This window comes from Pipra filicauda, unplaced genomic scaffold (genome assembly GCF_003945595.2).
Source record: "Pipra filicauda isolate LSUMZ 115617 unplaced genomic scaffold, ASM394559v2 scaffold352_size854550_pilon, whole genome shotgun sequence".
Classification (NCBI taxonomy): Eukaryota; Metazoa; Chordata; class Aves; order Passeriformes; family Pipridae; genus Pipra; species Pipra filicauda.
Window position 1 is genome coordinate 319,739 of NW_024104479.1, and position 26,960 is coordinate 346,698.

General features: G+C 48.1%; 1 protein-coding gene across 3 annotated transcripts; it reads left to right on the forward strand.

Annotated features, from left to right (window-relative positions):
- LOC113986279 (transforming growth factor beta activator LRRC32) lies at positions 1 to 14,201 on the forward strand. Of its 3 annotated transcripts, none has more exons than XM_039384418.1 (3): positions 1 to 61; positions 7,093 to 7,183; positions 11,196 to 14,201. In XM_039384418.1, the coding sequence occupies exons 2-3, from the start codon at positions 7,097 to 7,099 to the stop codon at positions 13,191 to 13,193; spliced, it is 2,085 nt and encodes a 694-aa protein (XP_039240352.1). In that variant the 5' UTR covers positions 1 to 61; positions 7,093 to 7,096; the 3' UTR covers positions 13,194 to 14,201. The 3 variants fall into 3 exon arrangements, with proteins under 3 accessions (XP_039240352.1, XP_039240351.1, XP_027573665.1); XM_039384417.1 differs by lacking the exon at positions 1 to 61 and adding an exon at positions 129 to 180; XM_027717864.2 differs by lacking the exon at positions 1 to 61 and adding an exon at positions 4,453 to 4,846.
- Positions 14,202 to 26,960: the final 12,759 nt, after the last annotated feature.

Genomic DNA, 26,960 nt, shown 5'->3' on the forward strand with positions numbered 1-26,960 from the left:
GCTGCTGGGAGAGTCCGGGAGGCAGAAGGCTCCTCCTCCTCCACCTCCAGCCTCAGAGCAGGTACGTGGAGCCGCGTGCGAAGCCGGGAGCTGCGGGAAAGTTGAGCTTTCAGCTGCGGGAGAGGTGAGGGCTCTGCTGGCTTAGAGCTGCAGCCTTTGGAAATAACACAGATGAGGCAGGTACTGTATAAATAAAATGTACTGTGTTTGTGACTGGGCTGAGGAACTGGCTAAACACACTGTGGAGGTGGCTCTGTCCACACAGCTGTACCTTTAATCCATCAGGGACTTGCACTGCAGCGAGTTGGGTCCTTTACGTTAAGGAGGCAACCGAGTAGTTTATAAGGATGCAGTTGTCATACACTGGCTTTCTTATTCTCCTCCGTGTTTGCATAGAAGATGGGGAGAGGGTTGGTTTTTTTTTTTCTTTCTTCACAGGACTTCAGTCTATTTATGGTATTACTGCATTGTAGCGTTGTGAACCAGGAGTGCTGCAGAGATCAGCACTGAACACCGATTCGGTGCCACTCACCCGGCTCCCCGACACCGAACCCTGGCACAGCCCCGGGCAAACCACACCGGCCCCGGGCAAAAGAGGCAAAACGCTGCTTGGCTTGTCTGCTCTCCCTGTCGGTGCTGTCATTGAGCTCTCCCTGTCCCAGCACGGGGTGTGAGATGGCAGGGTGATTGTGCTGCTCCTCAGATCCCGACAGCTTGAATGTCACCTTGGGTGAACGGGGACTTACTGAGAGGGTTTTGCTGCATCTGGACTGTTTCCATGAGAATTGGTGTTTAGGCAATATTTGGAACTGGTGAAGTTTTAGAAAATCACGGTTTTATATATAAAAGTCACAGAAAATTTTCCAAGGCTGAGCCCTGTTGTGATTTTGGTAAAAGTACTTTTGATAAAAGACAAGTATGTTTCCCTTAAATAGAAGGAAAAGTTTGGGCTTGCACGACAGTGAAAATTTGGGCTTTTTTACTAAGATGTAATAATTTCAACTTTAAAACCAACTTATTACTCTAAAATGCTGACATCCTTTAGTTTCCAAGAACAAAATTTCACAATCAGTCATCTCTTTTTAAAGCAGATGGTTACATCTCAGTGACTGTATTAATGCCTGGCCCTTTACTAACACAGTGGATGGATTCAAGGGGGACCATCAGTACCATGGAAATCGAGTCTATCAGAAATAATTTTCATCACCTCATTTTGTCACCTTGGATCATATAAACCGAGTACACCTTTTCCCAAATACTGACCCTGCTGCCAATAAAAAAAAAAATTGCTGAATTAAAAGCCTATTTTACTCTCTTTTTGCTGCACTTAGATTCTAAACTGGTGAGAAAATACTCTGGTTTGGTTCCCCGGGAATTTTGTTCCCCAGGGAGAGTATTTCATGGTCACATAGTTTAATATGCAAATGCCAGTACATTTCACCTTTTGCTCATGTGAGAGTTTTTGTTTTCCATCTCCTGCTCTCCCTTTGCCCTGCCCCTCACTCACAAATTCTCCAGGCTGGTGGGTTTCATGCAACTCTTGTTCATTTACATTTTCTTTCCTGCAGAGAGTAGTAAAAAAATGGGTGAATAAAATAGGGAAACTGGCCAACCCTCAGTTAACTGGACATGTTAATTTTTGGTGGGGAGATGCTGTTGGCCGAACACCTGCTAGAGGTGCAGGTGGAGAGAGGACAGAAGGAGGAGGAAGGAAGGCAGCGGCTTCAGAAGACAGGAGAGGAGCCATGTTGGGGTCCAGGACATGTAGGAGTCCCTGTTTTGACCCGTGGAGTTGACCCCAGGAGGATGGGAGGCTGTGTGTGCCGTGAGACACCGAGCACAGCCCAGGGGGCACGAGCAGGAAGGAACCGGGAGATGCTGTGGAGTCTCAGGAGCTGGAGCTGTGCCTCCTTCCCAAAGGCTGTGGCCGAGGGTGGCACTGGCTGTTTATTTTTTAGTAGGGTTGATATGAATGTTGTCCCCAGCTCCTGGGTGGGATTGAATCACAGTGGAGCTATTCCAGCCAAAAGGGAGCGAGACTCGTCCCACTCCCGTCCTTCCAGTCCAGAGCCACTTCCTAAGGCAGGGACTTGTTCTGTGCCCTTCTCTGGAGAGTTTGGTTCACACACGGGACCCAGCCCGAGAGCAGTGCCTCAGAAAGCAGCAGGGCTGGGGATGGACAGGGTCCCAGAGGTCTGCAGGTTCAAGACACGTGATTGCCAAGACATTTCCTTGCTTCTCTGAAGCCCCGAGGAACCTGCAGCCGATTGCAGACCAGCTGGGCAGAGCCAGTGGCTGGGATTTGCTTTTCCTTCTTGCTCTGGGCCATGCTGGGAAGGGGGTTTGGAGGAGAGGAGAGGTGTGATGAGGTGCCCCAGGCCTCAGGGGACGTGGGGTGATGTTCCTTTGATGCAGGAAGTGACTCTGAGGAGACCACTGGAAAATCAGGAAGGGCCTGATTTCATGGAGCTGCAGGTGCAGAGCCTGTGGCATCGGTGGGATGGGACAGCCCTTGCTGTTTTGTGGGCAGAAGAGCTCGATTCTCCAATCTGCCTGATGGAGACGAGGCTGGCTGGGGCTCTGGGTAACCAAGCCCATACCCTGCTAATATTTCAGCACCACTCTAAGGTGGGAACTGCTGGGTAGCCCCAAGCACAAAAATGCTGAAAACGGGTAATCAGCCAAATGGTTCAGTGTCTTTGAAACCGTTTGCTGCCAGATCCCCTTCGGGAAAGGACAGGGATGGTAAGGACAGCACAGACCTCTCCCAGCACGGCTGGTGTCCTCTGAGAGCGTGGTTTTAATGGAGCAAAGTCCTGAGCAGTAGAATCAGTGCATGCCCTTCCCTCCTGCTTTGGCATTTGTTTCTGTCCAGGCTCTTCACAGTTGGGCTGGCACAACTGCCTGGCCACTCAGGAAAACAGCCCGAGGAACAGAGCTGGCTTTTTAAAAAGCACAACCAACAAAAACTCTGCTATTTTTATCCCTGCAAATCCAGACTTCCCAAAGTGCCCTGAACATCCAGGTGTAGCAAAATGTGATGCTGCCATCGCCCTGGCCACTCGCTGCTCTTCACTGCAGGCATGAGATTTGTCCTCCATATCCAAACCAAAGCAAAATATCCTATTATAAAAGAAAAAAAAGAGAAAAGTTGTTTTTCTTTTTTCCTTGGAGACCTCAGCTATTCGAGGTTTTCCTTGCAAAAGTGCCTGTGCTTTTCAAATGCTGTTGCACACTGCTGACAAGGCATCCAAAAGGCATTTAAACCTCTGGACATCACAGCGGTTCCCAGTTTCAGCCTGAGTTTCCTGCCTACCCCAAGGGGATTGCAGATGGAGAGCCTGACTCCAGGGAGTGTGCCAAAGGGACCTGGTGAAAAATAGCACTGCAGGCAGCCCTGACCAAGGGAGCTCCAAACACACTGTGCTTGGGTAAGGGTGATCCAAAGTGGTCTGATGAGAGCCCAGCCAAAGGGAACCTGCCCTGGGTTGAGATGATCTCACTGGTGGACTGCTCTCCTGAGAGCTTAACGTGGATTTTCTATCCATTGCACCTAATCATGCCCTCCCCTGTTGCCTTGTCAGAGCATTTTCACAGCTAGACAAGCAACCTGGTCTGCTGGAAGGTGTCCCTGCCCGTGGCAGGGGGTTGGAACGAGGTGATCTTTAAGGTCCCTTCCAACCCAAACCATCCTGTGATTCTGTGATTTGTGCCTCTCATTTCAGGGTGCATTAACAAGCAAAAGACACGTTAAGAGCCCAGCTCTTTGGTGTATTGTTTCAGCCACGGGAAAAGTGTTTTTCAACAGCTCAGACTTGTGTCTTTGGGAAAAAAAATCCCATTCTATGTAAAGGTGGGGTTTCCAGAAGCAGGACTTAATTAGCAAAAGGAAGTGAGGAAACCAGCAATTAGGCAGCTACTCCAGCCCTAGAGGGCAGCACGAAATAATAAATAAAAAGCTGAGCTCTCAGGCAATTTGAAATCATCTTCTGTGTGACAGAAGTACCCCTTTGCAATGGGAATTCTTCCTGGCAGATCCAGTAGATTCAGCACTGTGTACTTGGAGTCAAAGATTCAGCAGTTCGCCTGAAAATGCCTTTATCAAGGTCCCTAATTCCTGCCTCGTGCCATGAAACCCCCCCAAGTGTGTTGTAACCAGGGCTGGAGCCCCGTCCTGCCCCAGGCTGCTGTCACACCCTCCTTGGTGGGGCGGCTGCAAAGAGAAAGAGTGATTTCTTCCAGGACAGGTTTCCAAATCCTTGGGTTTATACTTATCAGCCATGAATTTTAAACATTTAATCCTCGAGCGCTGCTTCCCTAGAGATGCGGGGGGAGATTTAGGTGCGGGAGGCTGCAATCCTCCGGGAATGTAAGACACAACCCCCGGAGCAAACACCGGCCGTGCCCCGCACGCAGCCGAGCAGTGGCATTGCCAGTAAGTGCCTTGTTCCCCTGAGCAAACCCACAGCCCGATCCCGACGGTTCCTCTGGCAAAAGTCCCCCTGTTTCCCAACGCCTGCCCCAAGGAAGGGCTGCAGGATGTCGCACAGTAGCCGACTCCGTCCGGAGCACAGCGGTGGCCGGGACCCAGCGAGAGCCCGGGGAGCAGTGCAGAGGAAGACAAGCAGCGTAATTTAAAGCAGACACTGGCCCAAATAAGGCTATTTCCCTGGAAATGCCTCCGTTCTGGAGCTACGAGTGAGCCTCCAGGAGTCCTGAATGGGCGAAGGCGAAGCTGAGGAGTAATTCCATCGGTCCCAGGACTGGATCGGTTCTGAAGAGCTGGATATGCTTTTTAAAGGGATGATAAGCGGTGTTTGGGGATGCGAGAAACCCTTGAAACAAGGTAACCGTGAAATAGTCACTCTTTTTAACCCTGAAGGCTCTCACGTAACAGGAAAGAGTCTTGTGTGGAAAAGGATCAGAGCCCGGGGAGTTTGATTTGTGCTCTGTGTGTTCTCTTGTACTTAACTTCCCTTGGCACAGGAGAATGCCTCTGCTAATTGTCTAAGCAGCAACAAAAATTACCTTTGGGGGAAATTTGGAAGGTGCTGCTGTTATCAGCTGCAAGCAACATCTATGGAGTTTCAGGATAATATTGTAATAGAGAGGGAGGCAAACACTGTTCTAAAGTGGGAACTGGGAAAACTGGGATTAAATCTTGATTATTCTATGGTTTCAGACATGTCTTGGGGCAAACCACTGCTCTTCTCTGCCTTTGCCCTCCCATTTGTCAGGTGGACATGCTGATCTGGTTTGGGCACCATGCTTTTTCTAGGAGCTGAATTGTTCGACCCACTTACTGATATTCCTTAGGGGTGATGTTCACTGAAACCTGGGTGTTCACCGACACTGAGGTGTTCACAGATGTTCACTGAAACCACCTGTGTTTTTCAGCTGGGTCTGGGTGATTTGGAAGCACTGTGACGGAAAGCTGTGGCACTGCACAGGGCTCGGAGCTCAGTCCTGCTCTGAGGTGTGCTGGGATTTGGAAGCACTGTGATGGAAAGCTGTGGCACTGCACAGGGCTCAGAGCTCAGTCCTGCTCTGAGGTGTGCTGGGATTTGGAAGCACTGTGATGGAAAGCTGTGGCACTGCACAGGGCTCGGAGCTCAGTCCTGCTCTGAGGTGTGCTGGGATTTGGAAGCACTGTGATGGAAAGCTGTGGCACTGCACAGGGCTCAGAGCTCAGTCCTGCTCTGAGGTGTGCTGGGATTTCTCTCACAGCTGCCAGTGGGAGCAAACTGGAGCTGAGCACGAAGCTGCTTCAACTCTGGGAAAGCCTCAGAGCAATAAAGGCTCCTTTAGGTCGATTTGTTGCTGCTGCTGCTGCTCCCAAACTGCTTTTGGAAGCTGTGCTTAGAGACATCAGTGCCAGCAGGAAGGGATTAGTGTCGGGGGAAGTCCCCTCTGACACCCAGGGAAAGGGGTCCTGTGAGCCCTGGGCTCTGCATTGGAGGGGGTGGGGGGATGCTGAGACCTGCCCAGAGGGTGGAGAGGAGGGGGATGCAGGGCTCTGTCACACTCACAGTTGCTGAGGAGGTTCTGAAGGTTGTCCAGAGAAAAGCTAGGCAGGAAAAGCTCCCCAGCTGGACAGCTGAACTGAACCCCCCCCTGGGAAGGGAACCTCCATGAGCAAGGAGGTTGGGCTGGACCATGGCAGGTCAAGAGGAGGTAGCTTTAGGTTGTGTCAGGGGAGATTTAATTTAGATATTAGGAACAATTTCTTCACCTCAATGGTTGTCCAGCCCTGGCACAGCTGCCCAGGGCAGAGGGGGAGTTCCCATCCCTGGAGGGATTTAACAGCCCTGTGGATGTGGCACCTGGGGATATGGGTGAGTGGTGGCCTTGGCAGTGCTGGGGGAATGCTTGAACTCAATGGTCTTAGAGGGCTTTTCCAAACGAAATGATTCTATGAGGACAGAGTCCTCTCTCCTCTCTCTCTTATGCTGGAAGAGCCCCCCATGTCCTGATGCTTCAGGATGTAACAGCCACCTCAGAGACACCTTGAGGGGCAGCACCCTTGCTTACTACACATCTGTCTGACACAGCAAGCCATTAAATCCCATTTTCTGTGGTCAAACACATCAGTTTCCCAGTTGCCTTGTAAACTTAAAATTTAGGACGTTTCAAGGTATGTTCAGAGCCTGGATTGTGCCCAGGGTTATTATTAAAGAAGCAAAGGGGCCGTGTTTTGCACTGATGGTGTGACAAGACATCACAGAGCACACGTGCTGTCCACCAGGGTGGTGCCCAGCTGTGAAAAGCATCCTCAGCTGAATTCATGGGATCCAAACAGAAAGGATTTCCCTTTCTGGGCTCTGAGAAAAGCCTTGTGATCATCGGAATGATTCTCTTTTCCCTCCATCCCAGCAAGCTAATATTCAAATGGTAAACCCAATTTTCTCCTTGTAGGAGGCACCGACTCCTGTAAGCACAGGGCTGAGGAGCAGAGGTGGGTCAGTAGTGCTGTGTGCTCAGAGAGGGGTTAATTTATCTCACTGCTTGTGTCCTTCCCCGGGTTGGATGGTGACCTGGTGCCAGCTTTCACATGTCCCACTGAAACCTAACCATAACTACTTTTACCTGCAGAACCATGAAACTGTACATCCTCCTCCTCCTGGCAGTGGTGAACACAGGGACCTCTCACTGTCAGCCCTCAGAGGGGCCATCCTGTGAAATGGTAAGGCTGTCTCCCTCCCTGGGGCCCTGGAGATCCTGGCTGAGGTTGGGACCCCCTTGCTCCAGGCACTGCACAAAGAGCTGCAGTCTCTGGGAAGGGAAAGCCCCCAGCCCAGGCTCCCTGTGGTGGCAGAGGTGGGATCTGCAGGGTTAGGGGGTGTTCAGCAGCCTGTCCTCAGGCTGTGCCCTTGTTGCAGTGACAACACACAGAAGGGGGAAGGGGGAAGAAGGGTCATTGTCTCAGCTTTTTTCTAAGGAGAAGCTGCTTAAAAGAAATTTGACCTGATTTCCCCAAGACTGGATAGGGATTCTGAGACTGGGAAAGAACTTAGACCTAAAATCAACTCCATCATCTCAGCTATTCTTTGTGCTTTAATTAAAGCATCCCCTGTGAAATACATCTCTACCAGCCCTTTTGTAATAAGAGGAGACTGATCTCCTCTGCCCTGGCACAGTGTTTCTGCCAGGGAAGTTGTACCTGACTCCTGCTGGAGGGAAGAGAAATGACAAAGCCTCTTGCTCCAGTACAAAATTTGCTCCTTTAATTTTTGCAAGCACCTGGTGCAATATTATAGATGTTATTCACAGCTGAACTTTCTCCCTTCCCTCTCCAAGTGCTTCTGACTGTACCAGGCTGTTTAAAAATACTATTTTTTTCCCCTGAACATTGAAGCTGTTCAGCACAAATCCTCAAGGATTTCTAAAATAGGGAAAAAAAATAATTTGCCAGCTGTACACGTCTCCCTTATGGGACTCATTCCATTCCTGCCCACCCTGCCATATTGCTGCACTTCCTGAATTCCAGAGAAATGAAGACCTAGGATATATAAAAAGACCTTGGGAAGGTGACTGGGAGGCTCAGTTCATTGGCTGGAGAGGGAAGATGGATGAAGGCACTGTAAACATGCCCCTGGGGTCCCAGGGATCACAGTCACCCGGGGGCCGGACGGGACACACAGCGATCCAGGCGGATTCATCCCGGCCCGTTCCTGGATGGGTCGCAGCCCAGGCTCACTGCTGAGGAGTAAACACAGGCTTGTTTCCGCTGTAAACTGCTTTTGTGGAGCCGACCCCACAGCTGGGCTGGGCTCAGCTGAGCCCTGACAGAACCCACGCTGCCCTGGGGCCGGGATGTTCCTCTGGTGGAGATCGGCAGCGCAGCGTCGCCGGTGTCCTTCTGCGTGGGGCATGTGGTGGGGATCCAGGCACAGCTGGAAGAGAGAAGGAGCTCCTGGGTTAGCTGATGGCTCCATTGAGAGCCCAGCATTGTTATCTTTCAGCACAGCCCTGCTGTTCCACGTTGTGCTTTCCCTGTGGTGACACCTTTGGAATAGCAGAGGCTCCGAAATGGGAACTTTCACCCCAAATCTCGTGGAAGAGGCATGAGTCAGAAACCTGTGCTCCTCTCTGACTCACCCCTGGTGCTTCTGTTGGTGAGCTGAAGTCTCACAAAAGAGGCTGTGGGAAGTAAGCAGTCCCTGCCAGCCCCCTGACATGGGAGTGAGCTGCACTGATGGCACAAATCACTGCACATCTGCCGGTTTGTGAGACAGCGAAGGCACAGCTTAAATGTCAGGAGGCTCTTCCTGACTCACATTGCTTTCCAAGGATAGGCAAGGCTTCAACTAGGTCATGTTTTACCTCCCAAAGAAAGATGATTCTACTAATTCCTGTTAATTGGCAAAGGAGGAGCTCTCAAACAATTTGCAGAAGGGAAGGGATTTAAGGCAATTTTCTCTTACCTTGCCTGGAGGTGATGCAGGGTCAGAATGCACAGCCAGTTTTCATGGGCCAGCTGCTGTGTGGCACCTGGGCAAACTGCTCAGGTTTGTGAAGTCAGAACACGAGACTGACAGAAACCTCTTCTCCAGTCTCAGGCTCCCAACCCACTGGGCTCAGGGGGGAGAGGGGGGAGATGCACCAACGAGGTGGTGTTTGCTGCATCCCACTGAGATGTGCTGCATCCCACTGAGGTGTGCTGCATCTCTTCTTCCTGCTGCTGCTGAGATCGAAATTCGTGCAGTTTGCACCAGAGACGGTGCAGAAGAGACAAGACAAGAAATTTAGTGAGGGTCAAAATAAGTCGGTGAAAAGAAATGAAAGCTTAAAAAGAAAAACGGGAGGGGAAATGTTACAGGAACAAATGGCAGATGGTGGGAGGTACAGATTTTTATCGGTCCCTGTTACCACTGGCAGGGTTCTGTGGATGCAGATGAAAGGCCAGCTCCTGCAAGGCTCCTGGTGAGCTGGGACTGACCTCTTCCCAAGGACTCCAGGGGAAACCAGCCCGTTGGCATCGACAGGAGCTGCGTCAGGGCTTTGCCAAGGTCTGGGTGCCCAAGGGGAGTGGGGGCTGCCCAGCACTTGCTGAGATGTGGCTCCAAGTGTGAGAAGAAACCTGGCACCTGCCTCAGGCTGCAAAGCAGTTTCTGCTTTGTCACTCTGGATTTTTGTATCCTCCTGGCTTCTTCCTCTTCCACAAATGAATAAGAAGAGCCTTCCTGTTCTCTTATTTAGCCTCGGAGATGAGCCCAACTATGGGAATATTTGAAGCCAAAATGAGCAAGTCTGTGGAGACTTTGCAGGAAAGAAACAGTGTCAGGGAGAAGCCAGGAAATTTCCTTCTTTTTTTTTTTTTTCTAATTTTTTTTTAGGCGAAGAATATTTGAGTGAGTCGGAGGGAAAACAGGAAGGGGCTCAGGTTTTGATAGACAGTTTACTTGGGATCTTTGGGAAGGATGTACCATGGGAAGGACTGTGGAGCAGCTTGTGTACATCTAGAGTTTGGATGAGGACTTGCACTTCTCTGGCACATTTTTGTGTGGTCTCCAAAACTCGGATGATGCAAAAGAGATTCCCAAAATGCTGACTAGTGTCCCACTTCTCCCAAACAGATCTGCCACTCCATTCTCCTCGAAGTTCATATGAAACAGATGGGGTTTAATATTTTTGAGTTTTAACGTTTGTTTAATGTCTGAAAAGCTTTGCGTCATGGAATTTGGATTCTGCTTCTCCACAGAAGTCAAGGTTCAACAGATTTCTTTCTTTCTTTTTTCCTTTCTTCCCTTTTCTCTTTTTTTTTCTCTCTTTCTTTTTCTTTCCTGATCTTTCTACCAACAGTACACTACCCAGACACCCAAACACATTAATAACATGAGTTTTCCTCCAGTAAATTAAATGCTGCCTAAGCCTTTCACATTCCACTTCCTCCTGCTGCTGTATGTTCTCCTTAATAACAAAATAGAGCTTGACATTTATGCAAGGATGGTCAAATTCATGTTTCCAATATTCCTTATGAACACACACTCCAGATTTTGCTCTGGACACAGACCCAGTCGTAGCTGCAATTAATGTTTCAGTTGGTGAAGGACCCAGTTTGGTTAAAGATGCCTTGCTGAACTAAGCCATGGCTAAAGAAAGGCACCATCAAACATTGGAGGGGGTGAATATGGAGGAGAGAGGGGTTTTGTGCTATAGGATCCTTATATGTTTTTACACCTCCTTGCTTTGGGACCCCTGCTGCCAGCAGAGAGAAGCTGTTACTTACTATTGCAGGTAGAGTTTGTAAACTCTAACACAGTGATGAAAGTGAGAAAATTAAACATCAGCACAAAAGTGAGGAAATGGTGCTTGATTGCAGAGAAAACTGAGCAAAAACTCCTTCCCTTGGAACTATTAAAATGAGTCCAGGAGAAAGGCACAAAAAGGAGACCATATGTAGATAAAAGTCTCCTTTTTGTCTACATATGGTAGATAAGAAAGTGGTCTTAGACCATATGGTCTAAGTCAGAAATCTCTTTAAAATGAAATGGGTGCTCTTAGCTGCAGAGCAGCTAATCGGGGTTAGCAATTAGGGTTGTTGCTCTTGCTGTCTGGACGCTCAGAAAAAGTGGTGTGAGCAGTGTTTCAGGTGCAGCATCTGCCTGGATGCTGAGTGTTATTTTTCTTACATTTAATGCAAAGACATTTTTCACTGGTCATGCGACAACCCCTTCTCTCTCTGTTTCTGGCAGGCAAACTCTCAGGCATTTTGCCACAACAGAGACCTCCACCAGATCCCTCACGGGCTCCACCCACATGTAAACAAAATAGATCTGTCTGGAAACCTGATTGAGAGCATCCCTGAGACGTCGCTGTCGCCCTACAGCTCCCTGCAGTGCCTGGATCTGAGCTCCAACCAGATCAGCTCCGTCGCGCCCGGGGCCTTTGCGCACATGAAGAGCCTGCTGGAAATAAATTTAGCCAACAATCACTTGTATGAACTCGCTCAGAATGGCACGGAGGGGATCGGACTCTTGCCCAGGGTGGAAGTGCTGGACTTGTCCCACAACAGCCTGTACAACGGGATGGCTGAGCATTTCATCCAGCAGGCTCCAGCGCTGCGCTACCTGTCCCTGGCGGACAACAGCATCATAGTCATATCACACAGGATGTTCCAGGGCTCTCCCGGCCTCGTGGAGATAGATCTTCAGAGTAATATCATCATGGAGATACAAGAAGGTGCTTTTGAGACTCTAGTGAACCTTTCCAAACTCAATCTCTCAATGAATTCAATTACTTGCATCTCTGATTTCAACCTCAGGCAGCTGGAGATACTTGACCTTAGCAGGAACAGCATTGAGACCTTCTACACCACAAAGTCAGATGATGAATATAGCTTAAGATGTTTGGATCTGAGTGAAAACAAACTGCTTCACTTCCCAGTGTTCCCTCAGGTAAATAAGCTGGTAACTCTGAATTTATCAAAGAATTTAATCCAGCTCACTGCTGAATCCCCTCCTAATAAAATGGACTACGTGGAAAACGAATGGCTGGATGCTTCTTTCCATCTTCTTGATCAGAAGCAAAGTAGAAACAAAAGTTCTCTTTATTTATCCCACCTTGTACATTTAGACTTAAGTTATAATGAAATCCAATCCATTCCGGATGAGTTCTTTGAATCCATGTTGTCCCTTCACACCCTTAACCTCAGTAAAAACTGTCTTCAGGCATTTGCAGTGACTTATGACAGTGCATTGACCTCCCTCACTGTCCTGGACTTGAGCTACAATGTCCTGCAGAACCTTCTCCTCGATGCTGGCGTGTTGTCAAATCTGAAGGAGCTCTACATTCAAAACAACCACCTTCAAACCCTGCAGTTTGACATCTTCTCAAGCCTTCCCAGCCTCAGGCTGCTCAATCTGCAGAGCAACAACATCAGCCTTTGCAGCATGTACTCAGGATTAGCTAAGCAAAGGCTTGCAGGGGAGGAAAGTGGCTGTGTGTCCTTTGTGGATTCTCCTGCTCTTCAGTGCCTGTACCTGGCTGACAACATGCTGAGCATCCTCCCAGCATACACCCTGTACAAGACTCCTCTGGTTGTCTTGGACCTCTCCCTGAACCCTGGGCTGAAAATAGAACTGAAAGCATTATCAGGTCTGGAAAAGTCTCTGGAGTATTTGTATTTACATGGTAACAGGCTGATAGATTTAAATATTGACTTGCCTTGTTTTAGTCACCTTAAACATTTAAACCTCTCTGAAAATCAGCTGAACTGGCTGCCAAAGTGGGGGAGTGACTCTCCACTGGAAGTTCTGGACCTACGGAACAATAGGTTCAGCACATTACAGAGCAGCAACATTTTAGCATTAGAAAATTCACTTAAAAACTTGTATCTCACTGGGAACCCGCTCAACTGCTGTGGAAACATCTGGCTTTCATCGATGATCCAGAACAAAAACGTCCAGATCCCCAACGTGGAGCACTTGACGTGCCAGTACACCCAGAACTTCGGGTACCAGGAGGAGATGCACGTCGGGAACATCAGGCCAGAAGACTGTGAAAAAGAGGACCTGAAGAAGATCAACTTCCTCCTCATATTAACGTTCGTGTTGGTCCTGTCCGTGCTCGTCATCGGCGTGGGGTCGTTCTTCTGCTTCCGCAGGCAGAACTTCAGCCCTCAGTTCAAAGCCAAGGGGACACAAAACGCCCTGAGGACTGAAGGGATCAGGTGCTGCACCGACAGCGTGTAGGGACGAAGGGCGAAATTCTCGCCTTTGATCTGTAACTGTGGATTATTTTAAGGTGCTTTTGAAGCGCCCCTCGGCTGCACCCCCGCGGTGGTCTGGGCTGCGGGGGCTGGAAGGAGGATTTGCAGTGTCTTGCAGGTCCACAGTTCCACTCAAAGAGGAGAAATTCGGCCCTCGCCTGCAATATTTAACTGGGTTTAATGTGAAGAAATTCCTCTCTGGGGCGAACACATTTAAATAGAAAGACCCCGGAGAATGAATTTCAACCAGCTGACATTGGACTGACTGAAATGTTTGTATTTCTGAGGAAAAACTGTTGGGAACTCGCTGCATGCGGTTGCATTTCAGTGCAGAAGAATAATATATCTATTTTTAAAGGTCACAGGAGGTTAGACTGCAAAAAGGTGTTTTGAAGATGCCAGTGTGAAATAAGGCACAGGGAACATAGTCCTGGCCATTATTCAGACCAGATGTCCACTGTCTTTCCACAAAAATATATTGCTGTCTACAGGATGGGCTGCAAGAAATGTCATGCAGCCCCTCATTCTGGGACGGGTTTAACATGGCTAAGCTGTTCATTGCTGACACTGATCAATGTTATGCCCTGCACTGACAGAAAATTCACCCTTTTAAAGGGAACACGACAGTGAGTGGGAGCCCGACCTGCTAACAGGGTTCAGTGGCTTTGAAAAGGAGCCAAATCAGGGTTTCTGTTAATGCCAGGAACTGTGCATTCAGGCACAGGAGAGAAACAGAGGTCAGACTGAAACCTGCCCAGGTGAATAACTCAGAGTCAAATTGCTGCTCCATTTCTGTTTCTTCCAGCTGGTGAATGTCAAAATTAACACACTACAAAAAGGTGTAAAATTTTAGTTTTTAAGCAGTTATGTAAGAAGCTGGCTGGTGATTTTCATTGTGGAATTTTGTACAATAAAAACACCTTCGAATTTTGCAAAAAGCACAAGGCTGTGGATATATTAAAGCACCAGCTTGGAAAGCTCCACAGATGAAAACAAACGTCTTCCTATGTTTCCACGGTGTTCAGACTCCACCTCAGACCTTTGCCTCCTGGTCCTGAAGCAGGGACAGCTGCTCCACATCTTAGAGTGCAACCAGTGGAGAATAAGGAGATCTACTGGGGATGTGGGCAAGAATTTGGCACGGGTTGCCCAGAGAAGCTGTGGCTGCCCCACCCCTGGCAGTGCCCAAGGCCAGGCTGGATGGGGTTTGGAGCAACCTGGGCTAGTGGAAGGTGTCCCTGCCCACGGCAGGGGGGTGAATGGGGTGAGCTTTAAGGTCCCTCCCAGCCCAAACCATCGTGGGATGTCTGTGATTCTGTGAATTTGCAGGAACCATCAGCAGCAGTGGGGCCTGATCCCAGAGTGCAGAAGCCAGTGGGCAGCACCATGAATCCTGTGGGAGGTTTGCACCAGCAGCACTCCCAGGGATCAGCTGGAAGCCCAGTGCTGAAGGGTGTGTGAGAGCCCCTGAGCTGTGCCCAGCCGAGGGCTGGTGTGCCCCTGTGAGGAGCATGGCAAGGCTCTGTGTCCTCCCGAGAGCCAGGATTAGCTTGGCTGCCATGACTGCAGTTAGTTAATAACCTGACGACAGAGCCAAAAGCCACTTAATTAACGTTTTTAACACTGCTTTTGTTTGGCTCCACCGAAAGGAAGTGCTTGTTATTACTAAACATCTGGGACTAATTAGACTTCCATGGACTTCCCTGGGAGCAGAAAGTGCTTTCTTGAGGAATAAAGCTCAGGAGTAAACTGCAGCATGGCTCATTTGGATTTCTCTGACAGCAGCACAAGCAACCAAGGAGTGACACGAGCCTGCTCTGGCCAGTCCTGGTACCATGGATGGGATGAGCAGGTTGGGGCAAAGAAAATATGAATGAATTCACAAAGAGAGGGAGAACAGGGAGAAATGGGAGCTCCACATTCTATTATTCGAAATAGCGTGTGATGAATGCAAACAGAGGAGGACCCCAGCTCATGAGGGGTGACAGACAGAAGTACCAAGTAACCAGGGAAACGGAGGGAAACTGAAATGGGAGGGAAAAGAGACTGGGAAAGCACGGAAGAACTTCCTGAGGAGAGCTGTGCAACGTTCTTTGAGGAGCAAAGGCATTTGGAGGCTGATGCAACATGATATTAAACAAAACATTGGCAAATCCGAGGGAGCAGTCCTGCAACACTGTGAGAGTCACTTTTCTCCCGGGCTGCTGCTCGTGGCTGCTCTGCTGTGCTGCAGAGCCAGGGCAGTTCCACACATCTCCTCCTCCTGTCCGTTCCCAGCAGTCGTGGCATCAGGGACACGCACATGGGAGACCTGATTGCAGCATTTCTGTACTGAAAGGGGGCTGGAAAAAGAGAGAAAGAGTGGCTTTTCACACGGGGGGACAGGGGCAGGGGAAGGGGGAATGGTTTTAAACTAAAAGAGGGGAGGTTTAGATTAGCTGTGAGGAAGGAACTCTCCCCTGTGAGGGTGGGGAGGCCCTGGCACAGGTTGCCCAGAGAAGCTGTGGCTGCCCCTGGATCCCTGGAAGTGTCCAAGGCCAGGCTGGATGGGGCTTGGAGCAGCCTGGAATAGTGGAAGGTGTCCCTGCCCGTGGCAGGGGACTGAAGTCAGGTGATCTTTAAGGTCCCTTCCAACCCAAACCATTCTGGATTCTATGATTTTCCAGTTCCTGTGCCATAGACTCTTTGAAGAAACATTCTGGAAGGTGACTGCAGGAGAGATTCCTCTCTGCTGTTCCTGGCTTCCCCAGAAAATGGACTGGAGAAGGGAGTCCTGGGTCCTGAAGACCAGAGAAGCAGAGAACTCCATTCTCAGGTAGGAAGCCCACCAAAGAGAAGGTTTGGGACAGGCAGCTGGGCTGGAGATATGGCACAAGGTGAACAGAAGGGGAATGAGGAGAGCTGAATGAGGAATTTGGAATAGAAATGACAGAATCACAGAGTGGCCGGGGTTGGAATGTCCCTCTGGAGATGATCTAGTCCAGCCCCCAGCTAGAGCAGGCTCACTCAGGGCACGTTGCACAGGACTGTGGCTTCGTGGGTTTTAAATCTTTCCAGAGGAGGAGATTACACAAGATTTCCTCCTTCTTTTTTCCCTCCCCTCCAATTTACAGCTCAAAATTAAAGTTAATATTTTCAAAATTTTCCATGAAAATTCTGAAAAATATGAAGTTGGGAAATGTTTCCTTTGTAAGGCCAGAGCTCCAGTTTGAATTCAGATATTCCTACAGCAGAAAGCACATGCTCATACAGTAAAATAAACATTCAGTTTGCTTTTACTATCTCTGTTCTAGAGAGGATAAGGAAATGTTTCAATCAGTTAATGCTAAATAACATCCCTCCCAGTCATCACTAAAACAAAACAAAGCAAAATAAACCAAGGTAATACAGACATAAAATATTAGGCTGTTGAAACTATATAAATCTCCTCATGTTTTAACACATCAACGAGTGCTGGGGCACAGGAAGAACATCAAATAAAATGGTGGTGCTCCAGACCCTTCCCCAGCTCCATTCCCTTCCCTGGACACCCTCCAGCCCCTCGATGTCCTTCTTGGAGTGAGGAGCCTAGAAGTGACCCCAGGATTTGAGGTGTGGCCTTGGCAGTGCCCAGCCTCTCAGCACCCAGACCCTGCTTGTTCCTTACCACTTCTCATTTCACAACTTGCTCGTGGGGATCTTGCTCTTGTGCAAGAGTTGTTATGGGAAAAAAGGCTTATCTCAAAGAAAGATCTTGCTTTATATTGATGAAATAAAATGAGCAGGTCTCCCTGACTTCCCTCCTCCAATAAGAATAACCCTTTATTCAGATAATAAAGGCTAAATTTTCCATACAAACATTCAAAAGTCCCTTGCTTTTCCACTGCACTTTTTCAGATATCCCACGAATCTGAAAGACAGACACAACCTGCTGTGCACATGGGGAAGGAATGGCAGTTATTTTTCTGGTTAAACCAGTGCAGTTTTTGAAGATGTCTCAGCTGTAAATGAATGAGGTCAACTTACAGCCTGTTCACCAGCCAAGCCCTCACAACTGTCTGCATCTCTCTTTGTTTGTGAAGCAGCTCAAATCATGTTTAAAAGCAGTTTTAAATCGTGTTCATGTTTTCCTTGACAAAAGGGACGGGCTGAGACGAGGTGCAGCAACATTTGCATGCTGACAGGGGCTAATTCATTAGGTCGTGAGCCACGACCCCGTGGCAGCTGCTCCTCTCTGCCTTCTGCTGCCTTGCTTTGCAGAGCTCCCGGGTGTGCCCCTCAACACCCCTGGTCTCAGGAATGGGGTTACAAAACCTGGCAAAGTTTTCCACCCAGATGCCGTGAGGGAGTTCAAGGGGAGGTCCAGCAGCGACTGGGAAAGGTGTGAAAAACGGGCAGAAAGGTTGGGAGAACTGGTTCACAGCAGAAGGGGGAGAATTAAAGCACGTAAACACAGAGGGATGTTTTAAACATTCTGAGTCAGCAGGGAAGAAAGAAGAAACATAGAGAGAATGTCAGTCAAGTGCTGGGTGGGTTTTTACAGTCTCACTGCTGGCAGAGGTGTAAATGGATGTTGGGATCAACCCTGGCCCCGAGGAACCCAGCAGTGTCCGTGTCCTGGAGGAGCCTTTCTGCAGGGATACTCTCCTGTCAGCTTGGAATTACACATGTTGGAATGCAAATTATTCAGGCCTTCAGAGACAACTCTTATTATCCTGGAGGGTTTTTGGATCAGCCTGAGTGCCTGAGCCCTTCTTGCTCCATGAATGAAGGAAAATTGTCCCAGAACAGTTTAACTGGCACATCCAAGTTCCTGCCTGGGAGCAGCCCTTTGGTGGGATAGTCTGTGTCCCATCAGTGAGGGCACTGCTGTGGGTGGTGCTCACATTTTCCTCTACAAAGGGTGCCAACAACATGTATGGGACTGGTGATGGCAACAGGGGATGCTCAGCAGGTTCAGTGCATCCAGCAACTTTTTGGACTGTGCTCAGAGGACAATCTGGGTGAAAGCTGGAGACACCATCAAAAGTGAGGCTTTATACAAAATGTTCATTATTTAATGCATTTTTCCCCAGCTGTTTTGTTTACTCCACGTTGACCAGTGCCTTTCTCTCTCCCTCTGTTTTATACTGGATTCCTCTCTCTGTTTCACACTGGATTCCTCTCTTTGTTTCAAACTGCCTGTCCTAAACAGGACATAAACTCAGCAAGGTTTGATCCCAAGCTGAACTTTTGAACTGTATCATATTTGAGTGGACTGGAGATTAAGTCAAGGGAATTTGTGCACCCATATTTCATCAAGAGGTGAGGCCTCCCTTCCTTGTTTATTATTTCTAAAACATTTAAATTTTTAGAAATAATATTATCGACTAGGAGAAAAAACCCAAACCTGCTCTAATTGGACCAGTCATTTCAGTGCACTAAATTACTATAGGATCAGCCAAATCTGTGCTCCAAAGGGTGCAGGCAAGCATGAATTATGGGCTGGCACTCTGTCAAAAATGCAGCTATTGTTCTCAAAAAACAGGATGCAGACCAAGGGGAAATGGTGTCTAGTCTTGACTGTTCCTAGTGTAGGCATAAAAAAAAAAAAATCACTGTAGTCCTGAGAAGGTGGGAGGTCAGACCTTCAGGGGAGAATTATTTTATAGATACATTCTCCTGACGCTGCTGATTCCCGCCGTGGAGGGGTCTGGCTCACCAGGAGTGGATGAAAGCACTTGCTTGGTCCCTCACGTTGGGGGGTCTGTTATCCACGGCAGGTGCAGAAGACTTCAAAGCAGCAACTGATAACTTACAGACTTGGAAAGTTCCTTTTGAGCCAGATAACGAGGAGGCTCCATTTGGAGCATCCTTATCCAGCAAGTGTCTGCTGGCACACAGCTCCCCCCCTGCAGGGTGTGGCAGCAGCTCCAGGTTTGCAACCAAACACATTCTGCACTGGCCAGGGGTGAAACTGGGCACAAAGGGGGGGCTCTGCACTCACCTCAAGGCACATTTGCTGAATTTCCTTGCAGTGGCCGTTCCCCAGGTCCCCCAGGGTAGGAGCTTAACCTGAGGCTTCCAGTTTAACACCCAGACCAACAATCTGCTCCTTGGCCAAAGCTCAGCTGAATGGGACTTCCCTGTATTGTTCCACTGGCAGGATGGCTGCCCTCCTCCCTCCCTTGGGTCAGGAAAACTGATGAGGGGCTCCCCAAAGGGAGCTGGACCCTGGCATGTTGTGAGGGAGAGCACCCTTCTGCTGTTTACTAACACTTAGGGACATTGAAGAGCAGCTCCTCTTTGCAATGGAGGGGAGGAGAGAGGGCTGGAGCAGGGAACACAACCCAGGGGGCTCAGCAGCAGACCTGCTGCCCCTCCAGGGTGCTTTTGGATAGAGGTTGAGTCCTTGCCACACATCAGGCACGATTAGTCAGCACTGCAGAAAGCTGTGGTGCCTGCAGGACAGCAGCCTCTGGAGGAGGACAAGGTTTGGTGGCTGTGGATGAAGCAGGAAGCAAGGATGGAGCCAGTTTTGCAGTCAGCTCCCATAAATGAGTGGGTGTCCCAGCCCAGGACTGCCCTGGGAGCAGCCCAGTCCTTCCCGGCGAGGAGCAGTGACCCAGCCCTGGCTGCCCCTGCCCCGTGGGCACAGGGTGGATGGGGCAGGGCTGAGGGGCAGCTCCCCCTGGCACAGAGCACAGCCCTCTGCTCTCCCCTGGGCAGGGGAGGTGGGCTGGGAGGCTGCAGAGAGGCCGGACAGCAGGGCAGGGCAGGGGCTGCTGGTGAGTCAGCAGTGTTACTCAGAATCCTGGCTGCCTGCCTCTGGCTGGGGATGTTCAACAGATAAGCAGTTCTCTGATTATCACTTGCAGAAGGGATAATCGATTTAGTCACCCAAGTACTATGTTTTTCTTACAGTGAGAGTGTTGTCCCCGGCGGGGTGACCTGGGAAATGCCCAGGTGGGCACGAGCTGGGGTGCAGGCAGAGGTCGGGCAAGGTAGCAGGTCCTCTCTTCCAGAGGTCGGGCAAGGTAGCAGGTCCTCTCTTCCTGGGGTACGTTTAGGTCTTCAGCCTCTTCTTGCAAAGTGCCAGAGAGCACAAGGGCAGTCTGAGCAGCCTGGGGTGCATGTGGGTACAGGCTGCAGGACAGTGCTTTTTGCTGGTTTTTTTTTGTTGTCACCATTTTTTTTTTCTACCCAGTTATGTGTAGCTGTGTCTGTGAGGCAAAACAGGCAACCTCTCTTCTGGAATGGCTTCCCTTTGGCTGTGTCCTGCTGCCTTGCAGGTGGCTCTCCCTTGCTGCAGAGACAGCAGGACCTCTGTTGTTCATTTTTCCTATAAATTCTGGCTTGAATGACAGTTCATGTGACCTGCATTGCTGGGAGGGCAGAGGTCTGGAGGGGAGCAACTCGCTGTCATCACCAGCTAAGAATGGAAATCACAGCCAATTAATCATTATCATTTATTGATTTACAGCCTGTAAATTAATGAGCAGCATTTGAATATCTAAGCCCCTTTCTTCTCTGGGTGCCAAAAGCACTGCAGTGCAGGCAGTGATTCCTGGGCTCTGCAGAGGGCTGGGCCTGAGCCTTGCAGGAGTTAATGGAGGGGAGCAGTGGAGGTGGAAGCTGAGTGTAGGAGCTGTGACTCACAGTCACTTGTTCCTATCCCTGCATTGTTTGCATTGCTTGTGCTGTTTGCAGAGCTCCCATTTCTGAGACCTGGCAGCTCTGGCCAGCCCAGTGGAAAGAAAACAACAACCCAGAATTAACATCAGAGGAATAAATGCCCCAAAGACTAACCAGGACACAGAAAAGTCACCCGAAAAGCCAAGTATGGAAGGCCCTGAGTGTTGGGGAGGTTGCTCTTCGCAATAAGGTTAATTGATGGCATAACCAAACAAGGGCCACTTGGGGTTTTGGCTGTGGACCCAAAGAGGGGGTGGCAGGAGTCCAGCCAGGGCACCACTGCCAAGTCAGACGGGAAATCTGAGAGCCCACTAAGGAAACTAGAACTAAAACCTCAAACCTGATAAGGGACACTATTCATGCACAAGGGAAAAAAACAGTGCCTGTACATACACAGCACTTACTCGAGGTCTTTTAAGCCACTCATGCTGCTATGGCATGAACATATGTCATAGAAGGGATTGGAATCATCCTGCTCTATTCCAGGGACATTCCTTTGCCCCAGGGTTGATACTGAGCTGCTCCAAATGTTCCCTTTCATGAATGGCACATAATCCCAGCCTTGGTTTCTGCTGATTATTCAGTCTAAATGCATCAAACTGAGCATCAAACTGCACAGCTCAGCCCAAGTACTTTATTTAACCACCCCGACAGCAGATGGCTTGAAAATTTTATTCGAAGTTGATTTAACCTGCCTGTTTAGTTTCTTCTCTGGTAACTGAAGCAGCAACATGTGTGATGGGATTCACCTTCACCAACCAGAGCTCCACAAGCTCTGTTCTAGACAGACACAGTCCCTCTTCAGAGCAGCACACGCAGCCTTGGCTGGGCCCGGGAATGACCTGTCAGCCAGTGAGATGCCACTTATGTCTTTCATTTTCTGGGGGGGGAAAAAAAAAGCAAAAAAAAAGGCACAAAAAACCCCCAATGAAACAAAAAACTGACTGGAAATTTATAGCTGAAAGCAATTTTGCAGTAGTCCCAAGGAAATCCAAAGCAGATGTCTTCAAGCAGCAGGAACAGGGCAGAGCTGACTAATGCCTCTGTGGCACAGACCACTTTAATCCGTGTTTCAAAGGCTGAACTGAGAGTGGATCTGTGCTTCCAAACTCAGTTTGTGCTTCTTCCATAAAGGAGTTATCCAAAACAATGTATTGAGCATTTGTTTTCTCATAAGCAATGCAAAAAAACACTACTCATTTTGTTATGATCTCTTCCTTATGGTCTCTTCCTTTGGCCTCTTGTCTGTGTTTGGGAATGTTTGTCCCCAGTTTGGACTCCTAGCAGATATGTCTTTGGTATTTTGTTGAATGGTGCAGATTTATTGCATTCTAGTTTTGGTATTCCAGCCTCATTTACTTCTCTAGCATCACCAGAGACTGGTCCAGGTGAAGCCCAAGTACAACTGGTTGAGCACTTGAAAAGCACTAAGAGTCAAAAGGATCCAGTCTAAATCAATGCATCACTGCTATTGGAAAATGTGCAGCTTCAGTCTCAGAATTTCCAGAACATGCAGACAGCATTCTGACACCAACAGAGATTACAAACATGTGTTTGGGCTTTGTCAGAAAATGGGAGAGGATCAGAAAACAGTTATTGGGAGAATGAGTTTGATTCTCAAAATTATACTTCCCATTACAGCAAAGTGTTGCCTGTTTCATAATGTGTTGATCTGGGGAAAACATTCAAGAGGAAAAAAAAACTTCATAGATCATTAATGAGTGCAAGAACAGCAAAAGCAATGATGTACTGGTCCTAGTAATTAAAAACATCACCACATGTAATAAAATGGACTATCATCACAGGAATTTTATATTAGAAAAACGTGGGGATTACAAAGGGAGGCTGTTAATGATATATAAAAATTGCATAATAGTGTAATGATTGTCATCTGAAATCCTGTCCTAGACACATAAGTAATTCCCTTATTTATGTAATGGCTGTCCTCATTCCTCCCCACAATATTTACTCTCTTATGCATTTTGCAAAGTTAGTAACGTAACTTTGAGATTGTGGACTGTGTGTGCACCTCTGCTATTGAAAAATCCTGTGAAAAAACGAGGTGTGGTTTGACCTGGGAGCTCTGAAAGAATCAAAATGGGCCATTTACAGCACTGGGACTGGGAAAAAAACCCAAAACAATTTCTAGGAAGAGCCTTTCACTTCACTATTTCTCCCCTAAAACTGGGGGGGGGGGGATTTTGTTGGGATTTTTTCCTCCCAATCTTATTTTTGTTTCACCACAAGTCAGAAATGCTCTTCAAACACAGAGAATTCAGCTTACCCAAGTAGTCCCCTTAAATGCCCATTGAAGCTGTGATGTGACAGCAGCAGCACTTATAATCCTGAAGGTCAAGAAAATATCCTGGTGTCCATTGCAAACCACACAAAACCTCTTCCTATTTCCACAGAAGGCAAGTGCTGGATTTTTGAGATGCACTTTGTCCATCAGGCCCTGATGGAAGGATAAATAATAGACAGGTGGGAGAGAAGACTGATGGTCTTCTGGTCATTTAGCTCTTCCCATTTGGGTCTTGCAACAGTTTTGATGCCCCTTTTGAATCAAATTGGGCATTTAAGGAGCTCAGGTCTCAGCTTGTCACACGTTGCTGATGTCTTTCCCCTCAGCTCTTCAGGTGACCCCTTCAGGACCTTCCCAACCTGTGTCTCTCTAAGACTGTGTGGAAGAAAGACCAGTTGCTGGATCAGGCTCTTCTACAATCAGTCTCTAAAAGTGCCTGTTGTTTTTTTTTTGCCAGTGGCAGAACTCGTGAGCTCAGACACAAACATTAACACCACCCACGTCTGTATTTGGCCCGACAAACGCCACCAATATGGTTCCAATATAAAACACATCTTGTGCAATCTAGTTTCAAATATCTGCAGTCTTGATAGTGCAGCTGGGTGTCCCCTGCACTGCAGCAAAGGAGGAAGATCTCCAGAGCCACTGCTCTGCACGGGATGTTTATTGGAGTAAAGTGTCTCTGATATCTGCTGCTGAGTGATGGTGTGAGGGGTTGAAGAGCAGCCTCACAGTTTATGTCTCAGCACACTTTCTGGTGGTCCAGAGGCCAGATGTTGAAGCAAGAAGATGATTAGCACTGAGGAGGTGGAAGGTTTGAGGACGGGATGATAACGTAGAACTGAAACTGCACATTCTCTGAAATCTTCCGTGACTGTAAATCACAGTGGGCTTCTTCATTTGGCATCAGGAGCCCAATTCCATGCATGTCCTCCACCAAAATGAAATTTTATAACAGTGAGAATAGTTATGGCCTGGCTTTGAACAAGCAGTAGTTAATAAACTACAGGGATGAAAGAAAATGTCTTTGAATTTCAAGGTAGCATGAATTAAAAAAAGGAACTGATCACCTTCTACCATATTGTTACAATGAAGTTGAATGGACAAATGAGTGCAGCACATAATAATCAAAGCAATTCATAGAATTAGTCTTTGGAGAAGGCAAAGATTTCTTCCTGTGTGTATGAAAAAGGAGTTGAAATCCTGGGTACCCATTCACCAAAACACCAAAGCAGGGATTGATAGAGAGATCCTCTTGTCCCTCTGTCCTCCACAGTGACATCTCGAGAGTCAGAAACAGTTCACAACAACTGTGTTGTGCTAAATGGGCCTCTCCAAGGGGAGCAGGGATGGGACAGATCAGTCTCATCAGAAAATGGGTGGCCACGCACAGTTTCAGGTGAATGGTACCTCTTGGGCTGCAAATCCCAGACATTCCTAGGAACAGCCCCTTACACGTAGTTCAGGAGAAAGATAAACCCTATTTCACCTCATTGCTAAGCCTGATGATATAATAAATTTACACTACAAGTTGGCAGCTTGACATGTATTTTTTCTGACGAGCTCGAAGCCGAATGCCAGCACTACAGCTCTGGGGTTGGTGAGAGCAAGGGGGTTGAGCTGAATGTGGCAGAAGTTTCCCTCAATGTCTGAGCTCTGGACACTTCTCCCTCACTCTGGACATTTCTGATCCATTTTAGCTCAGGGAGCTGCACGGATCCTGCTGTAGGTTTGGGGAGAGGCCCTGCAACCCCCTTGAAAAATAAATCTCAGTTCTATCTCAACACTGTCTTCTTCCAGAAGGAGCAACACTGAAAAGGTTTGCACAGCTGAAGTGATTACTGATACCGCTTGGAAGCATCTACCTGAACACAATGACTCCTGACCAGCAGGACCATCCAAAAGAGACATTTTAAGGAATTCTTCTTTATAAATCACTTTTTTTTGCTGCATCTCTGCAGTCCCAAATTTGAGAAGTGGCAGGCAAACCAAGAAAACCCGAGGGTAAAACGTAACTACGAAAATCTGGCAGCTTCTCTGAGTCTTCCTCGTCCACGCAGGTCGAACCAGCGAGGTTCAGAAATATGAATTTTGTCTGCCCAGCTCCCCCACGGAGCAGGGAGGGCTGTGTCAGGCAGCAGGCTGTTAGGGCTTTCTGGGATTTCCTATAAAAGGCCTGGAAGGATACAAACCCCATAAACAAATGTGACAGCGCTGCAGGTCTGACAGCGTGTGCTGAACAAACCTGAGTCACGGGAATTACAACTGCTCCTCCCTCAGAAACACAGGGGTGTGCTGGGGGAAAGGGGAGGAGAAACACAGCTCTTGGCACCAGCAGGGAGAACACACCAGATTCTGTCAGGGTCACTCTCATAAGGGATCTGTTACATGATCTATTAATATATTAATAGATCAAAACTAGTCATAAGAGATCTTGGGAAGGTCTATTATAATATGTCTTCCCAAGATCTACTGAGAGGGGTTTTGAGCAATATTTCTATGCAAAACTCCTGTCCTTTGCAGGGCTCTTTTGTTTGTTTGTTTGTTTTTAATTAGGTTAAACATTGGCCTAAACTGCAGAAGCAGAGGTGAAGCTCTAAGAATCTGTGACTATATGAAGAAGATAACGTAATGCTCTGAGCTTGGATGTGGTCTTTTGGTTTAGGTTTCCACTCAGACTTGCCAGGATCAGTTCTCTGATCTGACCTCCTTCCTCAAAGGTGCAAAGTCGTGAATGGCTGAGCACCCTCAAAGCCCCACAGAACAGAGCTCAGCACCCCAACTGCAGCTGGCTGCAGCAAAACTGGGACATACCGGAGATTCCACGGGGCTCAGGCCAAGGCAGCTTCCTAAAAGATTGTAAATGTAAGTGGGAACTTGCACTTTCTCCCTGACCTCAGAAAAACCCTTGCTTTGAGACGTGAGGAGTTCTGCAGAGGAGGGTAAAAGTACCTGTCAAGTGTAAGTCCAGTGGAGTGTGTAACTTCCAGGAAGAGGTTGGCACTTTGCCACCGAACAGAAGGGAACAGCATTTCCCCTTCCTTGAGCAGTCTCACAACTAGAAAGGTCAAAAGATGGTTCTTGTTCTGATTTCTGCTCCTTTTGCTGAACAATTCATTCCGCCCTGTGTTCTCAGCCTCTGTGTTCCTTACTAGCACTTGGTACCAGATTTCCAGGGGAAGTTTTATTGCGTGTATTAACAGTGCCTGGAGGCAAATGATAGTTTGTTATAGAAACACTGAACCAGGTCTTTCCTGGTGTGCAACTTCTGCCTGTTCATAAAAGCTTTGTGGGTGGGATTGTTCAGCAAGAGGTAGCAGATTAAACCCCTATGGGATGTTTTGCTCAGTACCATATTAAAGATTGGCTGTATATTTACAAAACTTTGCCCTCTCCTTTTTTTTGGTGTTTCCTACATTGACTATTTAGTAAATACATACATGTATGTATATACACACTATATTTACAGTTTCTTCTTGCAGAAGAAACTAACAGCAAGGGTGATATTGCATGCTTCATTACACACTGCAGAGCAAGGACATTTTTTAATGAGAATATAAGCTGTTGTCCTGGATAAATATTTTTCCCTTAAAAATAATTTGGGTTAGTCACAGCTTGGATATATGAGAGTGAGATAGTTATCTTTGGCTGATTGCAAGGGTTGTTATGAGCTATCTTAATATTTGAAAAGTGACTAAGGAGCCCTGACGCTCATCTTTGAACCCCTGACCGAGTTCAGAGGGCCAGTGCTGCCTCCTCAGCAAGCACTGCTGGGCTGCCCATCCCTCATTTTCC